The sequence below is a fragment of the Brachyistius frenatus genome, unplaced genomic scaffold, assembly GCF_029030835.1.
Source record: "Brachyistius frenatus isolate BFR_SWC_R1_liver_20210118 unplaced genomic scaffold, ASM2903083v1 Contig_11, whole genome shotgun sequence".
NCBI lineage: Eukaryota > Metazoa > Chordata > Actinopteri > Embiotocidae > Brachyistius > Brachyistius frenatus.
In genome coordinates this window covers 5,509,957-5,528,948 of record NW_027210610.1, presented here as the reverse complement: position 1 = coordinate 5,528,948, position 18,992 = coordinate 5,509,957, and the positions used below count along the sequence as shown (strand labels likewise).

General features: G+C 39.6%; 1 protein-coding gene across 1 annotated transcript; it reads left to right on the top strand.

Moving 5' to 3' along the window:
* The first annotated feature begins 234 nt into the window (after positions 1-234).
* Positions 235-15,336, top strand: cpn1 (carboxypeptidase N, polypeptide 1). The gene is made up of 9 exons (XM_069691728.1): positions 235-921; positions 3,476-3,672; positions 5,940-6,095; positions 9,597-9,773; positions 9,899-10,010; positions 12,582-12,721; positions 13,463-13,562; positions 14,442-14,560; positions 14,887-15,336. The coding sequence occupies exons 1-9, from the start codon at positions 687-689 to the stop codon at positions 14,995-14,997; spliced, it is 1,347 nt and encodes a 448-aa protein (XP_069547829.1). The 5' UTR covers positions 235-686; the 3' UTR covers positions 14,998-15,336.
* Positions 15,337-18,992: the final 3,656 nt, after the last annotated feature.

The following is an 18,992-nucleotide window of genomic DNA, read 5'->3' as shown; positions in this document are numbered from 1 at the left end:
ACCGAGCAACAAAACCAGTCCAAAGGTTGCGAAAGAGCTTTCACACTGATTCATCTGAGGAGTCTCAGGCACACGTGCATGCACGCACACACACACACACACACACACACATGCACACACATACTCAGACACAGGGGTAGTGTGTTGACTTAAGAGTTAATGAATGGATGATTGAGGGCTGCAGGGGTTGGGGAAAGCAGTGCCGTGGAAACAACCTCTCTTTCCCAGGAAGGGAGCATAGAACAAGAGTTAGACAAAGAGGGGATAGAAAATGAGTGTCTCAGAGACAGAATGAAATTCAGATTGTGTGTGCAGAGCCTAGCGGAGCTGTGGGTGAACTACTTGAAGCAGAAGCATTGGAACCGCTAATAAAGCAAGTAGCATGTACTTGACAAGGACCCAAAGGGAAAGAGAGAGGGAGAGAAGCAGCTGTTGGAGGAGGAGAGTGAGACAAAGAAGGAGCAGGGGGCTGTCCTTACTTGCTCTTCACTGTGAGGACTGGATGTGGGAGGAGGCAGAGCAGGAGAAAGAAGGGGAACAAGAAAGGAAAAGAGCAAGCAGGGAGTAAGCAGTATGTTTGGTGTGTAGAGAGATACATACATCTCAGATTGTGTGAGTGTTTTGCATAGTTGCCGGCAGCCTCCTCACCAGCCTCTCCTGCGCTGCACAACTTGGGCTGAGAGACCATGCAGCAGGGGTGGACTCTTCCCTGGCTCGGTGCTCTCCTGCTGGGGCTGATGGGGCTCCTGGTGTTGGGCTCAGACTTCCAGCATCACCGATACGAGGACATGGTACGAGCCCTGTTTGCAGTGCAGAGCGAGTGTCCCTACATCACACGCATTTACAGCATAGGGCGCAGCGTGGAGGGGCGCCACCTCTACGCGATGGAGTTCAGTGATAATCCAGGCATCCATGAAGCATGTGAGTAACACCTGATTCACTATTTGACAGGGCAATGTGGATGGACACGTTACAAAAAGTGCTTTCATGGTGGATTTTATGATGTGAATAAAAAAGTATCTCATTAAACTTAATGTCATCAGGAGTAGAGAATTATAATGACATCCAAGAGTGTGGCTAATGAATTCTAACTTCTGCAGGTGATAAACATAATAAAATCTTCTACTAGTAAAGCAAATGGGTGTTAATTGGTAATAGATTTCAGCTGCACAGCCTATGTCACTGGCTGCTCGTGTGTTTTGTATGTCTTGCTGTTGGGAGTGAGAACATAGCTGGACAGAGGACAGAGCAGTCTGTGGGGGCTCTGGTTTGGTCCCGAGGAGATGAAATGCACATTTTTGGATTTTGGCATTATAAAGCTGGAACACTGTGAAGTCAAAAAGGAGGCATGATCCCAAGCTGGCGTCTTCGATAAACTGTGAGCTGTGGAAAACTCAAAGTGAAAGAGAAAAAGGCAAAAGAATGGAGTCAACATCTGTGATTCATTTCAATTTTTGCCATCCAACCACTGACAAAATGTTGGGTGTTATTCAAAGCTGAGCAGATGACAGAGGTTCAGTTTGAGTCAACAAGGGTTTTAACCCTGAACCCACTCTTGCAAAAGCTTTGCTTGTCTTCCCCTACCTCTCCTACTGAATCAGCTCCTCAGGTGTTTGTTTTGCATATCAGTTGCAAATTGAATACCAGCACCTCATTATATCTGATGTTTATATTGGAAATGGGCCAAAAGGTCATATCATGTCAGTGAGCGTGAAGATTGGTTAAGTTTTGCAATTCTAGTAGGAGCTATTTGAAAAAATAAAAAGCTTGACAACTGCAGGGAATGCTTATTTGGCCGTGGCTGAGCTGGCTCTTTTTTTCCCTGTGTTTGCACACGTAGGGGCTTCCTTCAGTAGAATAGAAGGATGTGCGCCTGTTCTGTTGTAAGGTGACCGAGGGTGAAAAACAGGAACCGTACACTTCACGGAGGGGAGTGACCGACCTGAGGTCTCGTCTGGGTCAGCCCTCTAGCACCATTTAGGAAGTTCACATCTTTCACATACTACTGAGTGAGTGAGTGAGTGATTGAGTGTGTGTGTGTGTGTGTGTGTGTGTGTGTGTGTGTGTGTGTGTGTGTGTGTGTGTGTGTGTGTGTGTGTGTGTGTGTGTGTGTGTGTGTGTGTGTGTGTGTGTGTGTGTGTGTGTGTGTGTGTGTTTTAAAGCTGCACACTGGAGCAGGCACTGGTTTCTGAACTAAAGGCCAGTTGGCCCCATGTTAAAGAAAAAGAAGTGAATTGCAGTGGCTAAGCTGCCATTTGGGTGCCTGAAGCAATTAGTGAAGGGCGTTGATAAATTTGGAAGTATCTACTCCACTTCACAATATCACACCCCCCTAAAAAAAAAACATTTAGGCTACTTTATTTATTTATTATATAACAGCAGTGCAAACAGTTACAAAAAAGATGTGCCATGTATAATCATCTTCAGTTCATGGTCTCCTATAGCTGCAATTTGGGGGTCCTTGGTTCTTTCAGCACTGCAGCAGTGATTAATGAAGGGACTCTTGGGAGGAGGGAACCCTATACAGAGCGCAAGGCTGTTTGGATTGGTGGCTCACCTAATCTGTGACAGATATCTGAGAAAGTCAGATGACCTTATCCAAATAATTTAATCAGATGTAATCAGACTCACTCCCAAGAGCTAATCTCTGTCAGGACCTTGAGAACAACCTTATTAATAAATTGCAGATATGTAAAAAATGATCACAATCTTCCTCTCACAAGCAAAACGACAGCAATTAAAAGTACCTTTGCTCAATTAAACGCATTCGGGGGATTTTGCTGCTGCAGGCTTACATGCTCTACTGTGTCCAGTGTGTTAGATAATGGGCAGCTCCACATCAAAGTCGCATCAAAATCATGATCAGAATTGCATTACGGGCTGCTCTGCAGCTTTGGCAAGACAAAGGATGCATGGTTTAAAAAAGAAGATATATTAGGTATGATATTTAAGATATACCGCCGCCAACCTTTCAGGTTTCAGATACTGTGTTCACAAGAAAAGGACAAACATGAGGTAACAGTGCCGTTGACTTTTGACCCTAAATCACCTGAGTCTGAGTGAACGTTTGTGCCGTCTGTCACTGGAACAGAGGAACAAAAGCTGTGCATTGTGAGTTTGACAATGTTATCAGTTAATGTTAAATTGATAGTGTTGCTGCATCGCTACATCACTTGTTTCCTGCTTGGGCTCCCACTCAGTCGCTCTCCGTCAGGCAGCCGAATGGACCTCTTTCAATCAAATCCCTCAAGATGTTGACCGGACGCTGTTGACCAGACCGAAATCCTGCAACATTTACAGCATTTAACAAGACTCATTGAAATACAACTTAAAAATAAGCACTTAAACATGACAAATCCAACCTACCTAATGAGTCTACAGTGCTCCCTCAGGCAGTCATTTTAAATGTCACGCTTGGCAGCTCTGTGTGGCTTTTTGACCTCATGGCCCCTCTACCTCTCCACTTCCTCCCCAGTGGAGCCCGAGTTCAAGTACGTGGGCAACATGCATGGCAACGAGGTGCTCGGCCGTGAACTTCTCATTAAGTTCTCCCAGTTTCTGTGCGAGGAGTATCGGGCCGGAAACCAGCGGATCATGAGGCTGATCCATGACACGCGCATACACATCCTGCCCTCCATGAATCCTGATGGCTACGAGGTGGCTGCCAGACAGGTAATATACACCCTGACATACTTTACGTGTAAGCTGCAGGATTCCATGTGTCAAAAGAAAACCAAGAAAATCTCCCGCAGGGATACTTTTGGCTGTTCTTCTTGAGCAATAATCTGCCACTTATGGAGAAAACATTTCAAAATATTTCCCTGATTGTGCTCTCGCCAGTGGAAATATTTAAAGTCCCAGAGTGAAACTAAACACCTGCAAGTTAAATCGCAGCCCTACACCCACGCTCAGCTCACAGCTTATATGACTCCATCTGATAACATGTATGTAAAGGTATCTGTTTCGTGGTAAAAATGAATGTGTGTGTCTTTTATTTTTTGAGATAATCACAGTACCGGGTAATTTTTTTTCCATAGTTTTCTAATGTCTGTAATAAACCCATCTATCAGGTCCCCGAGAAAGCACCCAGCTCTCTATCGGGTAATTATGGGCCGTGAAACAACAGACACACATGCAACCTATTCTGACACAAACACATACACGTGTGCCAAATCCCTTTGAGACTAATTATATGTCCTGAAGCGACCAGTTGCACATGACAGTCCCTCTTTTTGCCACTCCGACGACACACTGCACTATAATTTGTTGCATCAACAGATGTTTGGGTGCAGCAGCATCTGGACAACAATGGCAAGGCGTCCTGGATGGGAAAAAAAAAAATCTGTTTCCTGTAGCATCAGTAAACGAAAGATTTAGAGTTTCACATACAGGTCAGTCAGTTCCCACTGCGGATCAGAAAGTCTTGCATGAAAATACAGTGAAAATCCAATTGGAAACTCCTAATTTGGAACAAATCTTTTTTTTTTTTTTTAAATGTCTTCCTGCTGTCACAGAAGAGGGGCTTCGCCTTTTAAAGTTGTAACCTGCAGTGCTGCACTTTAGTCTCAGTGTGAGAGTAATGACAAAACCCTTGTAATCAAATGTTTACATCATAGACTCCACTGTTGCCTCTTCCATTGCTACTGTTTCAGCTACAAAACTGTGGCTGAATGAAACAAAAGGCGTCAAAAATCCCAGACGTATCCCGTCAAAAGGACTCGATTCACTGTTCGAATTTGATCCATTTGGATCAATAACAGTTAGAAAGTCTGCAAGAAACACATAAGTCATTTGTTTTCTCTACATTCAACTGAGCATAGAGCTAAACCAGAAGTTAGCTGGCTTGGCCAGCTCAAGTCTCTGGGGTGCATGCTCTGTCCATAGAGCATCCAACTAGAGCGGGAATGTCTCAGCAGACACTCAAGTGACAGTCAAAGGGTCATTTGAAGATATGCAAGCAAAAACAAAATTCCAAGACACTCTGAGTTCTTATTGTAATGAAACAAGACCCCGTGATGTCAGCTAACGTCAGCATGCCAACATGCTTACAATACCAACGCCAACAAAGTTTATTTTTAGCAGGTGTAATGGTTCCCATCTCAGTTTAGTGTGTTAGCATGCTAAAATTGACTAATTAGCCCTATACAATACGTAAAACTGAGGATAATGTAAAGTTTTTAGTTCTGCAGGAATCTGGTCAAAAACTAAAGTAAAGAACAGGTTTTTTTTTTCCCTGAAAGAGGAGTTTTTACCTCCTAGCTTATGTGGAAATTGTTGAATTGTTGGGTTTCTCTGTATAATGCTGTAAAGTTCTGTTGTAAGGACTTTAATGTGTTAAGTGCCATGAAATAACCTCTGTTGTGATTTGGCGATAAATAAGATAAAATTGAACTGAATTCAATTCAATTTTTGTCCAGATGATGGTTTTTAGAGGAATAGTTGAGGGATTGTCTGAACTAAATTTCATTTAAACCAACAGTTTTCAAGACATTTTACTTTTATTCAAAAGCACAAAGGTAAACCTCATAAGTGCAATAATACAAATCCTTCAATATGTGTCAGACATTCAACATTAAAGACTATTTGTTGTATTGGGAGCTCAGCTTCTTAAATATTTTGTATTCATCCTCTATCTACATTGTCTAAAGCTTTTGGGAAGGCTTTGAGTAAATTATTGTGAAATATGTTTTATCCAGAGAAAACCTTTTGGAAAATATCTTACTGTGGTTGCCCTGTAAGTGGCCTTTGCAGGTTGGGGAATAATGATGGCAGTTTTCCTTTGGTTGTTCCAAGCGATACAAATTCAGAGCTTGAAAACACTCTATCTTAACCACAGAAGCCAAAACATGACCATTCAATGACTCAACAGGAAAACACTAAGATTACCCAACAGTTGCCACCGTTTGAAAAATGTGCTATTATCGCCTGTTGGTCAACAGGGTCCAGAGTTCAATGGCTACCTAGTGGGTCGAGGGAACGCCAGGGAATTTGACCTGAACCGCAACTTTCCAGACCTGAACGCACTCATGTACTACTATGAGAAAACAAACGGACGAAACCACCACCTGCCCCTGCCGGACAACTGGGAGCAGCAGGTCAGTGCTACTGGATACACACTGAGGAGACACGCATACACAAGACCACGTTTATGTATCTGTGTGTCAAGTCTCCAAGGGAAATGAGTACACATGTGGGTGCATATGCGTGCAAATATGCATAGGTCTGAGGGTATGTGGGTGAGAGAGACAGAGGGAGTGAGCAAGATGGATGAGCACATTTCTCGTGTCTGCGTCAGTGTGTGAGCAGGGTTTGAATATGTAGCTGAATGCCTGAGCAATAGCCAAGTTATCTTGGCTTTGACTTGAACAAGTTTGTGAGATTTACTCCGTATCGCACTCAAATGCCAGTTGAGCTGCAGCTAAATAAAAAAAAGAAAACGTCCATAAATTTAACTAGTACGAAGAGCCAGTAAATCCCTTGCCAAGCTGTCCGTTTCGTGTTGCGAATGTTTTCACGTGCCTGTACAGTCTGACCCCCTCGAATGGGTGTGTTTGCTTTGTCTTACTGTAGAGCCTACATCCTCACACATAAACTTTTCTTCTGGATCACAAGGAGGCCTCTCTCTTTGTCTTTGCGATATGAACCAAGTGGGCAAAATGGCAGCCTCAATCTTTCCAACTCAGATAACAAACTGGAACAAAAGCATCTCTAAAAATATCCTCAGGACTGAGCTTAAATTCTAGAGAGAGTCCAAAGGTCTTGTTGACAAGCAACATGACTTTCTGTATGCTTTTGTGTATTTTGGATGCGGGAGCTCAGAAAAAGTTAGGATGTCAGCAGATTCCATCTCACTCTAAGACTCATAACATCTGATAAGATATACATATACTGTCTATGAAGACTTTCACCTTCAGCTAAACATTTTTGTCTTTTCGTCACCACTGAGAAGTTGAACTGACCTTCACTGCGGCCTCAGAATCTGACTGTTACCTGCTACCCTGAAATACTGGCTGCTCACAAACCTGTGATTTCACTCAATATCATCTGCTTATTGACACGTTTGTATTTCAAAAACATGGGTCCTTCCTTTAAATAATAGAAACTTTTATCCCTGTGCTCTCTTCCTGGAGGTGGTGAACCACTAATGAGGCTCTGATTGTAAATATTTTTCTTGTTATGAGACTATTGAAACCCACTAAACTTACAGAGTGAATAAAACTGAGGCAATAAACTGTGGCTCGGTCTTTCAGAGTAAATAGGGTGGCTGTGAGAGAGACATGGTTTCGTTCTGGGTGATTGAACGGCTCCTATAGTTCACCATGTACTTACTTTAGATCACTGAAGTGTAAAATGAACAGAGGAGGGAAATATGAGAGTGTGCTGTCAAAGTATTGCTAATAGTCTGCCAAAGAGAACATTTTAAGTATTAAGGTCAGGTCCTTGGGGGTGTCTCGTCTGCAGTCATCTTATCTGAAAGGGCCTCTGTTCTCAGTTAATTCCTTGAAGTTTTCCTCTTAATTGGTCTGCCTTTTGGTCCCTGGCGCTTGATGACAGTGTTATTACTGCAGGATATTATAATGGCTCTGCATATATATTGAAGCATCCAAGTATCCAAAGTTAAATATATTTGTAACTGTACACGATACATTAAAACACTATTGACTAGATTTACCAACTGAGTGTGACACTGCTTTAGGTGCCAGTGCAAGAATGTTAATAGATAATGCAATTAAAATGCGCTGACTCAAACTTATGAGTCTGTTATCTGTCAAGCTTACATTTCATCAATAAAAAGACGTGATGATGTCATATATCATGAAAGAGACATGATGATTTAATATAATCGGTGGGACTGAAATTAATAGTAGGCTCAGGATACACTGGTGCAATTTTGATTTGTGTATGAATTTTTTTTTTTTTTTTCCTAAATTCTATTAACAATATAGAAATGAGCCAACTGTAACTCATGTCTGCCAGCGTAATTGTCCTTTTCATGGTCAATTTCATGCAGGAATCAATTTTTTCATGTTTTCCACCACCAGCTGACAGCAGGGTCTGTTCTTATAAATACCATATTTACACACCCTCTGAAAAAGAGCCCACCATGAAGCCCGCCTGTGCTTCTCCAAAACTATTCACTGACAAGTGATTGGCCTGCAGAGGACCTGCCTAACTCAATTTGACAACTAACTTCGATCTGTCATTGAACCACTGTGTGATCCAGATTTTTGGGATTTGTGTGTATTGTGTATTTACGCCAGGAATATTATTCTCTGTAGTTATTGGAGTTTTGCAGTCCCAATATATAATTATGTGTGTGTGTGTGTGTGTGTGTGTGTGTGTGTGTGTGTGTGTGTGTGTGTGTGTGTGTGTGTGTGTGTGTGTGTGTGTGTGTGTGTGTGTGTGTGTGTGTGTGTGTGTGTGTGTGTGTGTGTGTGTGTGTGTGTGAGTCCTTCATATGTAACCCTACACCACGGGGACAGCTCTTACTTCAAAGAATGTCCCGGCATATATAAGGATCCACAGATAATAAATACCTGCCAACACTCAAAACAGAAGTCTTCTTAGTTACAGCTGCTGTGGTCAAGGTCAGCAGGCTCTGTTCGGCCTGATGGTTCTCACACAGAGTCAGTGTTTATGTCTTACATACCGAGTTCAAGGAGAGGTATTGCGCCTTGTCTCCAAATGTGACGTATGGCTCGAAGCGTGTGAGGATAGTTAGTGCTGACAGAGAAAATAAATGGCAGCCCAAAGTGGAATTTAAGGATTTAAGAGGTCGGTAATGTACGTGAGATGCAAGACCGATCCTGTTAGTGCAGAATTCGATGAATTAATTAACAAGAAGACAGTCTTATGTAACCTGTAAAACAGCCTGGGGATAAGATCACTATGTTACTGTGGATTGCATATCATACATATTTTTTTTCTTTTAAACTTACTGTTTCATCCTGGCAGCTTTTTCTAAATTCCTGCTTTATCGTTTAAACGCATATTTCTCCTTTGAATTTGTCAAAACTTGACTGCGTCCGATTTATTTAGAATAACACGGCAGTTAAAACTACACACACCGAGCAGAGGAGGATGAGGGGAAAAAGTGTAGCAGAACTATTACTGAAGAATCATTTAATGGGATATTTTTGAAGAATTCCCTACTTCTGCCCAATGATTCACCTGCTGGTCTTATCGTGAAAAAAAAAAGTCTCAAAAAAAAATGTGCGTACGGCAAAAGCAGACAAAACTAGGATTTGTCCGGATAACCAGCCAAGCTTGAGAACTCAGTGGCTTTAGGTGGAAAGAAAACCAGATGTCAATTCACTGATGTTGTTTTGGAAAAGTCTGGAGTGATGTGAATACTTTTATATGTTGCTCGGCGATATACAGCGGGTATACTGGAGTGCTAATTGTTTTATAGAAATACACTTGATATTTGATGAAGGACATTATGTTAATACTGCACAGCAATTATAAGTTAAACCCAATGTCTTTGTGCTTGTATCAATGTATGAAAAGACCATGTATAATGTACATTGTCCTGTAAGTATATCAACCCTAAAAGTTACTTTCTTTGTAACTTTCTCACTGAATATCCTCTACAGGTTGAACCAGAGACTTTGGCTGTCATTAAATGGATGCAAAACTACAATTTTGTCCTGTCAGCCAATCTCCATGGAGGAGCTGTGGTGGCCAATTACCCGTTCGACAAGTCAAGAGACCCCCGCATTCGAGGAAGGACCACGTATGCAGCCACTCCGGATGACAAGATCTTCAGAAAGGTCTGCAGCAGATTACTAATTATTTCCAGATGTTACACAAATCTGATCTAATGACTCCCTGTTGTATGGATGTGTGGAAACATGTGGTTGACTGGACTCACTTACATTTGTGTGTGTGATGGCAGTTGGCGAGGACCTACTCGTACGCTCACAGCTGGATGCACAAGGGATGGAACTGTGGGGACTACTTTGATGAGGGGATCACCAATGGAGCAAGCTGGTACTCTCTGTCCAAAGGTAGGCAGCACCTCTGTGCCTAAACAATGGGAAGAGAAAGTAACAGAAATGCACATTACAAATGACAAGAAACTCAACTGGAATCCTAAATAGCAATTGCAATCATCTCTCCCTGATTTTAGTGTCCAATAGTGCCCTCAAATCAATATACATATCTACATCTGCCTACATACACACATACATACATATATATATCAACTACCTTAAGTTATTGCTATGGCTGGCTTTTATGATTTGGCAGATAAAGGCAGGTTAAAACCACTTGTATAGAACAAGCTGAATTTTTCCTCCATCACCATAAAGTACAATACTGATTCTTCCCTGTTTACGAGCAAAATTCCTTTGTGTTGGAGGACATCCATTTTCATTCCAGTTCCAAAGAAAGACAAGGCCACCTGCATGAATTATGGAAGTCCCTGGCATTACCTTCAGCATGAATGAAATGCCTTGACTGGCTTGCAAGGCACGCTTTCCCAGTGTTGTCATGAACTGGCCTATTCTGTCCTAGGCCTGTGTAATCTGCTTTTGCCTTTGACCCCTTCACCCCCCGCACACCAACAGCTGCACTCCCACTGACCCTTCAGTTGCTCACGTTTGTAAATGACACTTCAGTGGCTTAACCAACATCAGAGGACAATTAAATACTTGATGGTGACTAAAAGTGACATCGACGACCTTCAAGATTTCCCACCAACGGTGGACAAAAGTTCAGTTTTTCCAAGTGGGAGTATATAGTGAATCACAAGGTTGAGCTGCCTTCCCCAACAGAATGATTTAGTACAATCCCTTAACACAAAGGAGAGAGAAACCTGACTTGCATTTGAATCTACAGGAACACTTTCTCTGTTGACTAATCTGACACAATGGTTGAAATCCTGTGCAACAACTAGACAACCAGCCTGATAAAATTTCAGTCCAACACAGAAAACAATGTTCTCATCGTCCTTCCTCTGCATTCCCCATGCTGTTTGGCTATTACATGACTATAGTTTGGCTACGAACAAAAGGAAAAGTGCATCGGTGCTGCAGAAATCTGTAATACATAACACCTCTCCAGTCATCCAATTAGTACCTCATAACCTCAAAAATACTTTCACACGGTGCTTAAAGTGGGAAAAAAAAATGGGTGCTAAAACTCCCCTTATTCACATGTTGGCATATCTGCTGGTATCAGCAAATCATTAAGTATTACATTCTCAAGCTCTACAGTAAATAGAAGATAAGATATAGTGCTGATGTTCACAACAATTGTATCTAATCAAGTGAAATGCTTTTTCAATTATTAGAGTAACATGATGAGGTCAAAACCTAGTATATAACTGTACCATGTGTAAAATACTAAACAGTTTTTAATCTGAAACAAATACAGGAAGTCGCAGAATTTGGCTTACCAGCGGTAACTTTAACTTTTCTTATTTGAGCAATATCCAATATCAGAACGGTCATAAGAAACAGTAGTCACTTATCTGTTCAAACATTTAATGGTAGTATTAATTCAACAAGCAGAAAACCTTTTCAGGAGCACAACCAAAACTAATTGCAGTGTAAATAACTTAAACGTTTCATCTGCATCTAAATATGACAGATTTCCGATTGCACCAACAAAATAAGAAGTACTTTCCAGGTGCAAGAAGAATATTTGAGGTTAATATTTCCATTTGTGTCTTCCATCTAAGCAGACGAGTGCTTTGTGGGGCTGTTATTATGGTTTGGTAGGTTTGGTTTTAATATTCTCTACAGGCAAATTAGGAGCAATCTTAGGCACAAGCCAAAAAGTTGAACTCCTCATTCTGTCTTGTTTGGTTTATGGGTTGAGAAACTGCATTTTAAAATGTTAATGAATACTTTCAGTAATATTTTGCCGTAGACTTCTTGGAAGCAACGAAACACCAAGTTCATCAAATTGTCTGGGCATGTATTCAATGTCAGCTCAGTTAATCTGTAACTGCAACAGTAACAATACCCACTTCTTTGATGTAAATCCTGGTCTGGGCTGGTCTGCATTCTGCTCTGGAATGTGAATCTTGAGCTCTTCGGTTGAGTCATGCAAGCTTTTGAATTGGATGAAAACACCCACAGTCTCATTTAGTAGGGGCACGTTATGTTTGTTTTAACAAGTCTTTCTGCTCCAAGTGTTATGTCATGGTCTATGAGGTTACATTTGAACCATCCCTCCCAGTGAAGGCCTCGTGTACATTAGTCTTTGATGGAAAGTCAGAGGCGTGTTGTAAAATGTCGCAACGCTACATAAGAAAACTTCAGCCTTAAATTCCATCTAAAATGAAACGACAGAAAGAAATGAAACTTTTTTTTTTTCCAGACAAATTTGTAAAAGCTTTGACCACCTCTTTCTTCACTGATCAAAAATGTGCACCGCCTGCACATCAACTGCAATAAACTCAATTTTTCAATGAATCACTGCCTGAATGGTCCCTTTAAGAGGCAAACTGGGGTAAATCACTTTCAAACTACCGTAGGATTATAAAAAATGTGTCCTGTCGCAAAGACCCTCCATTAAAATGCCACATTAATACATCAATTTTCCATCTAAAATATTTGTGTGTGTTTCAGGCATGCAGGACTTCAACTACCTGTACACCAACTGCTTTGAGATCACTCTGGAGCTGAGCTGTGATAAGTTTCCTTCAGCATCTGCACTGCCCAGAGAATGGCTGGGCAACAGAGAAGCACTGGTTTCCTACCTGGAACAGGTCAGAGCACACATCCACACTCACAATTTGGCAAATTACAGTTAAAGTATATCAATTTTATAACTTGATGCAAACACAAACACGCAAAACTCCAACTGCCAAGAGTCATGAGTCTTATAGTCTGGCTTCTTGTAAATATTGGCAGGGATTTCCCGGATAAAGTGACTCAAAATGAGCTGCATGAAATTCTCTGTAATACAAGTAAACTGACTTTTACCTTCCGTTGAGCATGAAAAGAGACCTTGGTTTAAAGACAACATGTCCTTTATCCCACTGAGATAAGAACCAGTGACGCTTTGCCACTAACAGTGTTTCTGTAGCCACAAGGGAGGGCTCAGAAAAGCATACATTTTTTCACAGCACTGATTAAACAAACCAAACTGCAAGGGCCTGCAGATACTGTCCTTGTCTTGTTTTTCCATGTCTGTTTAAGACCACTTAGACTGAGGAAGGTTCATGAGGGTTACGGTTTTGGAAATTTGCTTTGGAAATGTCCCTTATGACCTGGGATGACTCGCAACCAGTGCTGTATTTTATTGCACCATGAAAATACACAGCTATCTGTGCTCACACATACTTAGTTTACCTATTATCAAATTTGTATGATTCCATTCAAATTTTTAAGACACTTTAAGAGGTCATACTGTGCCCACTAAAAGAAATTGCAGACAGAAAATAGTCAAATAAAATGGAAGACTATTTGGGGTATTTAAAGTAAGCGCGCAATTCTGCTTTTTCCAGGTGCATCATGGGATAAAAGGCATGGTGTATGATGAGAACAACAACCCTGTTGGTAACGCGGAGATCTCAGTGGCTGGCATCAACCATGATGTGACGAGCGGTAAGAGGGGTGTCAGCTCCTTGTTATACACACGTGTTTGTTATTCTTCATTCTCAAAAAGAAGAGTTGAAATATACGATTTGAAATATGTGGTGGGTGATCTGCTCCGTTCTGGCCAGTTATGACGAGTGTTGGAGAAGACCCATTAACATTCTGCTCCAAAGAAAGACAAGGACATCACCATGAATGTTGGGAAACACTAACATTAAATTCAGCATGAATCAAATCCCTTCCAAAAAGTGTCACATAAGTCTTAATGACATAAACAAAGTGACTTTTTAGGTGTAGTTTAGTGTGACCAAGATTGAAAATAAGTGCAGTCAATCCTCACTTTGGAATGGAACAAGTTCCCTCTTCTGGTCAGTGGTGGACATGCACCTCTAAATAAAAAAAAAAAACCTGCCAACTAAATATGCATTATATCTACATGTACTGTACTTATCACAGTTCTGAGGTACTATATATTTTTTTTATATATATTTGTGCTACTTATAGTTAACTGCATTTAACTGAGAAATGTACTGTTTAATTGTGTTTTTTGACACCACTTTGTAAAAAATGAATTTTGAAACCTGCCAAGAATTCCGTTCAATATGATGCATTTCTTCACGATGAATTAAATCAAAATGTTGTGCTATTGTTTACATGTTAATGCATCAATAATCAATATCTAATCACAAAAGAAATAACCATATTGCTCTGACAGAGGCCATTCTGCCTGATACTGGGTAGTACATTTTCAAATAGCGTTACTTGAGGGATTTCAAAAAGTGTGTGCGTTGCTACTTTTACTTTAACAATGGACTTTCTAACATATTTGAATTAGTCTAAGCTGATGCATCAACCTCTCAATCTTTTTCAACATGTTCGTTCCTCCAGGAGTGGATGGCGACTACTTCAGACTTCTGTTACCCGGCACTTACACCGTGACAGCCTCTGCACCAAGTTACCTCCCTTCCACCACCACCGTCACAGTGGGACCAGCTGAGGCCATACAGGTGTGTTTCTAGTTGTATGGTTCGGGGAGGGGGGGAAGAAAAAGCACGTAGCACTTTGTCCTAACATGTTTTTGGAGAACTCTAGACAAGGCTTGGGATTAAATGTTTGCATGTGTGTGCGTGTTTTTGTGGGTTGTAAATATGTAAATAAAAGCACGTAGCACTTCGTCCTAATATGTTTTTGGAGAACTCTAGACAAGGCTTGGGATTAAATGTTTGCATGTGTGTGTGTGTGTGTGTGTGTGTGTGTGTGTGTGTGTGTGTGTGTGTGTGTGTGTAAATATGTTCCCTCAAATGTTTATTCCCCTCTATTTCTTCCCCGACAGCTTCATTTTTACTTGAAACCGGCACCGAAACAAAACCTGAAAGGGAAGCCCCACAACAGCAAGAAGAACCTCACCTCTCATAAGGCCCCCTTAAAGCTCGGCCCGAGATGAGACATGGACAATAATTTAGACAACTCACAAACATAAACATGCATACACTGAAGATCTCACATAAAACATACATACACATGAATGGTGGAAATGATAAATGACCATAATATACCTTTGTAGTCCTAGTATTATGTATTTCAAACCTTTTTTTTTTGTTTTGTTGATAAATATAAACTGTGTCTGTATTAAGGAATTGTTGCCAGCCTGGTGTATTTATGTAACAGTGTTGAATTGTATGAACACATCTATCCTGTATTTTTAAGGACATTTTGATTTTGATTACAATAATTTGATGACAGTTGAAAGTGAAAATAAAATGTTTTTACTGTCATTATTTACCATTTATGTATATTGTGTTTTTGCTTTGTTTATTGTGCCTTTATAGTAACATTGAGTTTATTACAATACAAGCAGAGGAATACAAACTAAAACAAAAAAACAGTTCAAAACAAAAATAAAAATTCATTGGACATGAATATTTACTATTCATCACCATATTTCATGACTTCAAAAATATCTTACAGACTCCGATTTTAAGAAAAAGTGAAAATGCACAAAAAGTAACTGCCGGTTGAGGAGTCCACAACCATACATTTTCATATATTAAATATCATCAACTGTTGTAAATTATTGTATAACATAAGACAATTTTTAATTTGACCCAACAGAATTCATTGATTGCTAGTTAAAGTTGTCAATCAAGACAAAACCAAAATAGCAAACAATAAAATGGAGAGAATATGGCTGACCGTGCACAGTACCAAGTAAACCTGAATCAGTTACAGAGTTTTGGTTTATGTTTTAACAACAACAACAACAACAACAACAACAACAACAACAACAACAAAAAAGCTCTTTATAAAGCCTTGACCATGAATTTTATTATTGAGATTCTAAGCCTCATATTCCAGTGTAATTTAGTCAGTGAAACCTCATTGTTTAGTGTTAATTTTAAATCTAAGATATTTCAATAATAATATTTCTTAAAACAAATCTCTCCTATTATATGAATGAATGTCATCTTATTCATGTGCCATACACCTAAAAGGTGCCCAAATGGGCTTATAAAGACACTACATACATTACCTCCGTGCAGAAAACAAAGAAAGAAAGCCAATACCTGTACTCAAACATGTACTCAGCACATTATCATATTAACATAGAGCGACGTTGATGGTACCCATTTCACAAAAGCTGAGCTACTCTATGTAAACATGTAGTGCAATCTACATTAATCACTCATATCTAAAACCAATAAGGATGGCCAGTAAAAAATGTGAGTAAAAAAAAAAAAAGTATATTTGAAAATCATAAATACCACAGATCTCTTCTGGTCATCTGGAAATAATACGGACTATGGCCCACTGTCAAGCATGTCCTCTCTTCTAATGTATCTTCTGATCTTTCAGGCCACATACAGTAGATGGCACTGCTGGACAAGGAAACAAGGTTGTGTTGTAAGTCAAAATTCCTGATAAATTGTTGTTTTTCTGGCAAAAAGGCTGCTATTTAGGGGGTAAAAAAACCAGCTCTGATCAATAACCAGCATATTATTAGTTAATAAAAAATAACCGCTGGTTGTAACGGTATTTAGTAACTGACATGGTTCATAATGACTATGATAGTTTATATAATTTAGTTTTTTTTTCTTGTTTGTTTAAATCTTTGCACTATTGTTTAGTTAGTTTTAATTTAATTATTCTATTTTATTTTATTCTATTTATTGTATATATTGTGCATTTTTATATATAATATTTTACTGTTGTTTTATTGCTTTCCTGTACCTGTAATGCTGCTATAGAGAAAAAAAATTCCCCTTGTGGGATTAATAAAGTATCTATCTATCTATCTATCTATCTATCTATCTATCTATCTATCTATCTATCTATCTATCTATCTATCTATCTATCTATCTATCTATCTAATCTATCTATCTATCTATCTATCTATCTATCTATCTATCTATCTATCTATCTATCTATCTATCTATCTATCTATCTATCTATCTATCTATCTATCTATCTATCTATCTATCTATCTATCTATCTATCTATCTATCTATCTATCTAATAACATATATCGTCATATTCCATGCCACTAGAATGTACATGTACATTTGGGATATTTGTGAAGGTATATTATACTGCTGACTTTGTAGAAGAGCGCAGAACAACGTACTACTACTTGGTGGTGCAGTTTATTTAAGTTCCTATCAGATGGACATTAAAACAGTTTGACAACATGTGCAAAGTTTATCAGTGTATCAGTGTCCTGCTACCTTTCTGAGCCATCCTCAAAACGGATTAAACATATACAACAAGCTGAAGTCACAAGACTGAGTTTCTGTAATGTAAACCTTTATGAGAAAATATAAAATCTGAACGGTGATGCATAGGCTACTTATTCAGAGTTCATGAATTCATGTTATTTACGCGGGAGCTAAAGAGGGGAGAAGCAGGACCACAGGGCTGAACACGTTGGAGGACTAATGAAACGCAGGTGAGCTCAAAAATTGGCGGGACAGGAAGTAAAAATACACAAAGGCGGAGGGATTTCAAAGTAAAACAGGAAACCCAACACACTAAAAGGCATAATCGTGACACCACAAAAATACCTTTATAAACAACACTTTACTTGGGGTGGCCTGGATTTCAAAGGAATATATCTCTCTGGTTGTTTTTCCTGTGCCATTCACATTCTCTACAGAGTACAACAATAGCCTCTCTGACGAACAGGAAAGAGGAAAAGCGCACTTCACTGGGCACTCTTAAGAATTTATGACAATGATACTGATGTTCAACAAAGATAAACAAGGAGTTCCCCACGAATATTTAAATCCGAGGTGATAAAAATTATCACCTCGGATTATATTTTTTAAATATCATAAATCTTTTATAATATTTATTAAATATAGAATATAATATTTAAAGATTTTAATTTTATTTTTATATATTATAAACTACCTGTAGCTACTATAGCCACACACAGGCACTAGTAATGCATCTAAGAATCTGTAGTTTCAGGCATTCATTTACCTTTAGTTATAACCTCTTATCCCCACTATTTAGATTAGTTGGTGTGTTCAAATTCAGCTGTCAACTTTAACAAGAGTGCCTCATTATAAACATCAGAGTACAATATGATAAGTGTTTTTAAAGTAGTTGGCAGTGAGCAAAGCTATGGTCAGAAAGGGTTTTAAATAATGGCAATACTAGAGACTAAAGTTGTTGTTTTTTTGTTTTTTTAAATGAACAAATGAAAGTGAAACATTTTAGTATTTTGTTTGCTATGGACAGACAAACAATGATTAAAAAACCAAAAATGACTGCAAGAAATCTGATATTCATCATGCAACATCAAACCTGTTGTCACGGGAAAACTGAGTCATAATATTAATTTCGTCATTCGGTTACTGACATCAGTTTAGCTATCAGTCCAGTAAGAACAATAACTGAGTACAATCATTTTCATTTTTTGCTTACTCAAACACACTTTGTCACAGCTGATGTCTCACAGAGAAAACACAATAGGGCGATTGTATGATGGCCAATGTATTCTCTGCACACAGAGCATTAGAGTGATGCTCAACTGGCAGCAAATATTGGAAGACAACAATAGACCCACATACTGCTCTTGGATGAAAGTGGCCACTGTGAGAGGAGACAAAGCCGGCGTTTCATACAGAGCCACTGATCTGGAGTGTTCCCAGCTGTAGTATGTATGGGTGTGTGTGAATGTGTTTGTGTGCGTGAGGGGTTGCGTTTGCATTTGTGTGTACTTGACCAAATGTGGCGTCAATGAAGCCCACCAGTGGTCCGACACTGCCAGGCATCTCCTACACGGGTTTACCCACATTCATTGACTCACAGTTGGTGGAGAAGTTCTACGACACTGGTGGACCAGGAAGTGGCGTGACATACACTTAAAACACAATTAATTATTGTCATAATGCACTGTCACAAAACTTAAATATACTTACATGGCAGCCATAGAGA